Below are 8536 nucleotides of genomic sequence, written 5' to 3' on the forward strand. Positions count from 1 at the left end.
AGCTACTGCCCGGCTGCAGTACATTGTGGTCAGGAAGCGGTTAAAGTGTTACTAAACCCTCAACAGTAAAATCAGTCTGTATATGCAGTAAAGCATGCTTGCTATACTCACTGTGGAACCTAAGGGGTTAATCCTCTGCATTGTATAAAAAGGCTGTTTGATCCTTTCTTCTCTGCCCTCCTCTTGTTGAAATGACCACCTGATACAGACTGAATCTGTAGTCACATGCTCAGTTTGGTGTGTATTGCTAGAGAGGGTTTTATTTTTCTTGGGAGAGTGTATGTGATAAGCACAGGGCCAATCAGTACTGTCCAGAAAGAGGGTCAGGACTTTCACATCCTTCTAGAGCAGAAAGAAAACTCCTCCTACAAGCTTTAACCAGTGCTCTGCTGAAGTCACAAGACTGTTCTAAACTTTGATGAGAAAAGGTATTTAGCAGTTTGTATTTATTAAATAATTGTATTTCCATGTTTTGTGTACTGTGGGAGATCAGATATAGCGAATGCAGGGTCCTGGGTTTAGTAACACTTTAAGGTTTCTTGGCTGTCGCTTGGCAATTCAAACTTTCAGCTCCCTCCATAAATTTTCTATAGGATTAAGGTCTGGAGACTGGCTAGGCCACTCCATGACCCCAATGTGCTTCTTGAGCCACTCCTTTGTTGCCTTAGTGGTATGTTTTGGATCATTGTCATGCTGGAAGACCCATCCGCGACCCATCTTCGGTGTTCTTGTTGAGGGAAGAAAATGCTCATCCAATATTTTACAATATATGGCCATGTTCATTGGCCCCTCAATACGGCAAAGTCGGCCTGTACCTTTAGCAGAGAAACAGCCACAAAGCATAATGTTTCCACCTCTGTGCTTGACTGTATAGATGGTGTTCTTAGGGTCATAGTCAGCATCTTTCTTCCTCCAAACACAGCGAGTCAAGTTAATGCTAAAGAGCTAAATTTTGTCTCATCTGACCACAGCACTTTTTTCCCAATCCTTCTCTGAATCATTTATATGTTTATTGGCAAACTTCAGACAGGCCTGTACATGTGCCTTGTTAAGGAGGGGGACCTTGCGGGTGCTGCAGGATTTTAATCCATGACAGCGTATTGTGTTTCCAATGGTTTGTTTGGTGACTGTGGTCCCAACTGTCTTGAGATCATTCACAAGCTCCTCCTTCACTTTTCTCATGATCATCCTTACCCCATGAGGCGGAATCTTGCATAGAGCTCCAGACCGAGGGAGATTGATGGTTATTTTGTATTTCTTCCATTTGTGAATATTCGCCCCAACAGTTGTCTCCCTCTCACCAAGCTTTTTGCTGATGGTCTTGTAACCCATTCCAGCCTTTTGCAGGTCTACAATCTTGTTCCTCATGTCCTTTGACAGCTCTTTGGTTATTTGTCCATGATAGTGAGGTTTGAATGGAAGAAAGAGATTCTGTCTTTTATACACATAACGAGTTGTTGTTAGAAGCACCTTCTTAAATTGACAATACTGATCTGTATACCGCATGAGCACATAGCCAGTCTGTGGGAGCCAGAATTTTGTTGGTTGGTAGGGGATCAAATACTTATTTTACTCACTGAATTGCAACTTAATTTATAACATTTGTATCATGCTTTTTTTGGATTTTTGGTTAATATTCTGTCTTTATCATTTAAAATACACCTATAATAAAAAATATAGACCCTTCATTTCTTTGTAAGTGGGCAAACTAACAAAATCTGCAGGGTATCAAATAATTATTTCCCCCACTGTAAGCACACCCTTCTGCCTGCATACCAGAGCTAAGGGCAGATGAATTCCAGGAGATAAATGCTATATGAATCATCTGCCCTTACGCAAGATGGCCGTAACCAGAAATTATAGGGGTGTTTTTCAAAGTGCTTTCTCAGCAAAATAAAGCATGTAGACATGGATGGAAGGGTGAGTTTGCTTTGAATATTAAAAATAAATTAAATAGCACTTTTAGTTTGTGTAGTTCTACTTTAAGATATCCATGGACATAAAACAGCAGTCAGAAAATCTGGCTGTGACTCAGTAATCCTGTTGAGCAATTATGCCGTAAAAGGTGACTGGTTCTTTCCCCAAGTATGGCCCCCATGGCACTTTCTCCAAGACTCAGGTATAGCCTATAAACATACAACTGCTTCCAGATCCAACCATTACCAGTTAGCTTTGGCAACATCTATAATACTCTATGAGATCTATGATCTCTCTATGATACTCAAAGACCACACTCAAGTCCAAGACAGGAAAACGTTTTCACAGCACATTTGGCATTAGCCAATGACCCAAAGAAGAGTTTGAAGGAACTTAATACAATAGAATGTATGAACTGAACACATGCATTCCACATTCACACTTCATGGGAGGGATCTTTATTTGTCACTCCTTATGAATGGATCTGGAACCCTGAATTTGCTGTGCTGCATATCTATGTACAATAGAAGAAATCTAAGTAAATCTTCTAATCTGAGAAATGTTAACCTCTGCTTGTAAGCAAAGTAAGTAGGGGATCAATAGGAAAATTAAGTAAATTAACTTGCTTTCAGCCTTTCCATGTTTTTATAGATGTACCCCAGGGCCTTAAGGTTGAGGATTGCATAGGAATCATTTAGACCAGGGGTGTTCAATCTACGGCCTAAGACGGCTATGAATGCTGGCCAAAATATTGATTTTTTTTTTTCTTTTGTAAAAATGCATTTTCACTTAGCGAACACATGCGGCCGAAAAAAATTTGACAGTGTCTCTTCACTGAACTTTTAAGTTTTATCTTCCCAAAGAAAAATCTCCCTCTCTTCACAATCATGCCTGATTCATGTCATCAGTTTTCGGCAGCACCAATGTTTGTGAGCAACTATTTTAAATGATGAAGCACGCGAAGGACAAAATGTGAACCAAAATATCTGATGAGGACCTTGAGATCTCATTGAGAATTGCTATTGCATCAATTGAACCAGATACTGATGACTTAGTTCATCCAAAACAGTGTCAAATGTTGCAATAGCCTTATGTTGCCCTCTTTTCAATTTTATAATAAAAAATATTACAAAAAAATGAAGTTTTATTACGCAGACATGTACATTCGCTCTATCAGTGACAGCAGTCACCGACCCAATAGCAGCACAAGACAAGGACTCAGTGAGGACACCTACACCCCCTGGGCCAGAGACGGGAGAGATCATTTAGGTGGAAACCATAAATCGTTCTGCAGCTAGGACTATAGCCCTTCTAGTAGTAACTACTGGATCCTCTGTCCAGGAATTCCTCCATACAGCCAAATTGAGGAGGATCTAGGGTTGGAGAGGTAAATTGGGAGATGCTGGTTAGCTCTCCAGAAGAGGCTTTCTGTGTAATATGTAATATAGTTCAGGAATTTTGTCCTCAGTTGCCATTCCCTTGGGCAACCCATGCACCGCTTACCCCATCCAAGTTCTAAAAACTTCAAAAAGCAAAGCCCAAGGACTGTCAAATTCTGCAATAGTCTTATGTTGCCCTCTTTTAATTTTATATTAAAAAATATTACAAAAAAATGATGTTTTATTACTCAGACATGTACATTCACTCTATCAGTGACAGGCGCACTGACCCAACAGCAGAAGAGGACAAGGACTCAGTGAGGACACCTACACTCCCTGGGCCAGAGAGGGGAGAGAGCATTTGGGTGGAAACCATAAATCGCTCTGCAGATGGGACTATAGCCCTTCTAGTAGTAACTACTGGACCCCCTGTCCAGGAATTCCTCCATACAGCCGAATTGAGGAGGATCTGAGGTTGGAGAGGTAAATTTTGAGATGCTGGCTAGCTCTCCAGAAGAGTAGTTCAGGAAGTTTGTCCTCAGTTGCCACTCCCTTGGGCATCCCATACAGCCCTTACCCCATCCAAGTTCCAAACCCCTAATAAAACTTCAAAAAGCAAAGCCCAAGGACTGGCTTCTGTCTCCTGGTACAAGTCTGGATAGAAAATGTATTTTGCCTGACTGTGCAGGAATATAGGGGGAACCCAAATCTCTTGTGACTCCTAAGGGGGTAGTGCTACATGTGAAATCAAATATATAATACAAAGGTGTTAACAAGATCTATGCAAGCAATTTTTGTTTGTTTTTTGCAGTTGATCGTAGAGTTACAACTCACAAAGAATCGGAGCAAAAGCTTCCATCCGGCTAATGGGAATTAAAATCAGCACAGTTGTGTTTTAATCCATGCCCGTTCTTCCAAATACAAACAACACAAACTATATTATATTATATATCATATCAATATATATCATATATTATATTATGTATCACATAATTGAAAATGTGCAAATTTAATATCTGAATAAAGGGATACAAAGCTAGAACCTGTGTAACATTCTCAGGGTTGTCACTCGTATACTAAAACAAATGACATTACTCACAGTTTGGCTTCCACTGAGCAGGAGATGTGAAGGAGGACTAGACCCGCACACAGCACCCAGGACACCATTGTGCAGGGCTGCGAGGTTTGGAATGACTGTGTATAAAGCTTGGCACTGCACTTTTATGTTTCACATTCCCTACACATCCCCCTCCTACGCTGTTGTAAGTGTTCGCTGTGCTGACATTGACCACTGGACAGCAAACATTCACTAAGCACGTACCTGTCATCACAAGTATTGCGGGGGATTAGGGCACTTGCAAATAATTAAATATTTTTTAACTATTTTTTTAAAAATGTGATCAATCTCCCCCATTGCAGCTTCATTGGAACAGGCATATTTCCACATAAAAATGACAACACTGCCAATGAGTAATACTGTTTTTGACTTGTGAAACTTCTGTGCTACGAACATTTTTACAACGTACTACTTGCTGTAGATTTTGTATGCTGAGGGAGGTTTCAGTAAGATTATACAATTTCTGATTTTTTTTTTTTTTTTTAGGTTAACCACTTGCCTACCAGGCACTTATACCCCCTTATTTACCAGGCCAATTTGCAGCTTTCAGCGCTGCCGCACTTTGATTGACAATTGCGCGGTCATGCAACATTGTACCCATATGTAATTTCGATCATTTTTTTCACACAAATAGAGATTTCTTTTGGTGGTATTTAATCGCCACTGGGCGCTTTACTTTTTGCGCTATAAATAAAAAAAGTGCAAATAAATTTGAAAAAAAAAAAAGTTTCTTTGTTTCTATTATAAAATTTTTCAAACAGGTAATTTTTCTCCTTCACTGATTTGCGTTGATGAGGCAGCACTGATGGGCACTGATAGGCGGCACTGATGGGCACTGATAGGCAGCACTAAAGGGCACTGATAGGCAGTACTAATGAGGTGGCACGGATAGGCGGCACTGATAGGCAGCACTGGTAGGCGGCACTGATAGGTGACACTGATGATGGGTACTGATAGACGGCACTGACTGGCATCACTGCTGGGCACTGACTAGCGGCACTGACTGGCACAACCGCTGGGCACTGACTGGTGGCACTGACTGGCAGAACTGCTGGGCTGCACTGGTGGGTGGCACTGGTGGGCAGCACTGGTGGGCACAGGTGGGTGGGCACAGGTGGGTGGCACTGGTGGGTGGCACTGGTGGGCACAGGTGGGTGGGCACAGGTGGGTGGCACTGCTGGGCACAGGTAGGTGGCACTTCTGGGCACAGGTGTGTGACACTGCAGAGTGGCACAGGTGGGTGCACTGCTGGGCACAGGTGGGTGCACTGCTGGGCACAGGTGGGTGATCTGCTGGGTACAGGTGGGCGGAGCTAGTGGGCGCACTGCTGGGCACAGGTGGGCCGAACTTGTGGGTGGCACTGCTGGGCACCGATCATCAGGGCACTGATCATCAGTGCCCTAATGATCGGTGCCGATCCCTGCTCTGACAACTTCCGGTTCTCGGCAGTACTTTCCTCACGATCTGACAGCGTGAGGAAAGTGCAGCCGAGAACCAGCACTTGCATTTTCCTGTGATCAGCGTGTCATTGGACACCGCTGATCACGTGGTAAAAGGCCGCTGTGATTGGCCTTTTACCACATCACGTGATCAGCTGTGTCCGTAGGACACAGCGATCACGGAGATCGCCGGGTGCGCGCCCCCTGGGGCGCGCAGGAGAGCGCGTTCTGGGAGGCCGTCATATGACGTCCACCCAGAACTGGCCGGCCGCAGTGCAGCCGTCATTCGGCTAACTGCGGTCGGCAACTAGTTAAAGTGGTTGTAAACCATTTTATATACCCAGTGAAGTGACTGGCCTCAGGTGATACACAGAGATGAAACAAATCCTCCTACATAAGTTGTACCTGTTTATCTCCATCAATCTGTCCACTACATCCATTCAAAGTACAGAATTTACACAGGATCTCTCAGTTCTGAAAAGCAGGGGGTAGGAATCTGGTGTTACATCAGTGGGGAGAGCTCTGGGAGCTGATTGGAAGGAAGAGACACACCGCCCTAAACACAGGAACAGAACTAAGGCTTTCACTCTGCTGGAGGTTCCTCCCCTGTCACCATTTTTCTCTTGGTGTCAGCAAAACTTGTCAGAAGTGACACATGCAGATAGCACAGCAATGGGCAAACTATGGCCCGCGGGCCGTATACGGCCCGGCGGACCGTATACGGCCCGGCGGACCTTTTAATCCAGCCCGTGGAGCGTGATACAAAAAAAAACCAGCCAGGGCAGCGCGCTCAAATGCAATGATTGGCCAGTCTCGCTGCCACTCCCATCCTGATAGCCAGTGATTGGCTGTCAGGATGTGTGTAGGCGGGGCAGCGTGACGAACGTGAGGGGAGCTAGGCTATATTTAATATTTAATTTTATTTCTTAGATACACATTTTGTACATAGAGGCGCGGGATACATTTTGTATAAAAAATTTATAAAGCTTTATAAAGCTTGTCTGAGAGTGCAGAAAAAGGAAGTGGAGAGCTGAAATTACACTCTACATAGCTCAGTGAGATGAGCTCTGATAGCTGATTGAAAGGAAGGGACACACCCCCTTCCACGCAACTTACAGGAACAGAGTTGAGGCTTTCAATCACAGCCTGCTTGCTTCCCTGTCACCATTTTTCTCTTGGTGTCATGAACACTTGTCAGAAGTGACTCATACAGATAGCAGAGGAATGGAGCAGCACACGGAAAAGACACTTAGTGCTCTTGGTTGAGACAAATACACACTATAGAGGGATATGCTTTGTTCATATTTCATGTCTGAGGTTTACAACCACAGACACGTTTAGCTGCAAAAGATACAAAATAAGCACAATGGACATTACCTACATTCAGTGTGATGTGTCCCATATGCTTCTGTTTTCTAGTACAGTAGAAATCTTCCATCCTCCGATGCCCCCTTACCCCTGCCACCACAATCTTTCAGTGCAGCAGGGGTTAATAGAACAAGAGAGCACGACTATGGCCACGCTTTCTGCCCAGCTCCTCAATTCATAGAAGCCACACTACAGCTTTTATGAATGAAACATGATTTCTGAATTGAGGATGGGCTGATGATTGATAGGTCACTCCCCCCTCCATTCATAGATTGTGTTTCATTCATTGAAGCTGTAGTATTGGCTTCTATGAATGAAGCAGCTGGGCAGAAAGGACGGGAATATTTTAGCTGTCTTGATGAGAGCCTGTGACAGCAGCCAAGTGGTGAAATAGTAGGCTGGTTCCAGATTACATTTTGTGCATCAGGTGTGTTTTCTAGACCTTACAACAAAGCCATACTTTTCCTGACATTCTGCAATAGGGCAGTGTGAATCACCATGACTAATTTGAGATTCATGTGTGTTTCTTAAAGTGGACCTTCACTTTAAAGTGAAAGTTCCACTCACCCTCCTCCTTCATCCCTATGGTATCAAAATAGTTTTTTTCTCTGACAGGTACCCAATCCCTTTTCTGCAATTCTTGTCTAGGTGAGAATTATATAAGCTTGATCCTCTCCTCCACCCTCATCCTCCTGTTACACATCACATGCCCCAAGAGACCAGTCTTAAAGTGTTACTAAACCCAGGACCCTGCATTCACTATATCTGGTCTCCCACAGTACACACAACATGGAAGTGCAATTATTTTAGTAAATATAAACTGCTAAATACTGTTTCTCATCAGCAGTATACAGCAGTCTTGTGAGTTCAGTGTCCAGCTGAGCACTGGTTAATCTCATAGGAGTTTCATTCTCCTCTGACTGTCCTATGAAGCTGCATGACCCCTGACCCTCTGTCTGGGCAGTGCTAATTGACTGTACTGATCACATGCACCCTTCCAAAGAACAAAACTCTCTAGCCATACACCCTAAACTGAGCATTTGCAGAGTGATTCTTAGAGCTTGTAGGATCAGCAGATTGATTAGGAACAGTAGGAGAAGGGGAGCATCAGAGGAGTCAGGGTCAAACATCCTTTTTACACAATGCAGAGGACTAACCCCTTAGGTTGCACAGTGAATAAACCAGCATGCTTTACTGCATATACAGACTGATTTTTACTGTTGTGGGTTTAGTGACACTTTAAGTTGGGTACACCCTTGCCGAAAATCAGATGGTTTAGCAAAAATCTGCTGACTTTCAGGCTAGGTTCACATCTG

At 43.5% G+C, this 8536-nt stretch overlaps 1 protein-coding gene across 1 annotated transcript in view; it reads right to left on the bottom strand.

Annotated features, from left to right (window-relative positions):
- LOC149449761 (alpha-2-macroglobulin-like protein 1) overlaps window positions 1–4503 on the bottom strand; it is a 125162-nt gene extending 120659 nt beyond the window's left edge. The window contains exon 1 of the mRNA XM_089692748.1: window positions 4396–4503. Within this exon, the coding sequence (XP_089548874.1) occupies window positions 4396–4463 (68 nt within the window). The 5' untranslated portion in view covers window positions 4464–4503. The remainder of the gene's footprint in view (window positions 1–4395) is intronic.
- Window positions 4504–8536: the final 4033 nt, after the last annotated feature.

The sequence above is a fragment of the Staurois parvus genome, unplaced genomic scaffold, assembly GCF_062004578.1.
Source record: "Staurois parvus isolate SC_StPar_1 unplaced genomic scaffold, SC_StPar_1.0 ptg000604l, whole genome shotgun sequence".
In the NCBI taxonomy this organism is placed as follows: domain Eukaryota; kingdom Metazoa; phylum Chordata; class Amphibia; order Anura; family Ranidae; genus Staurois; species Staurois parvus.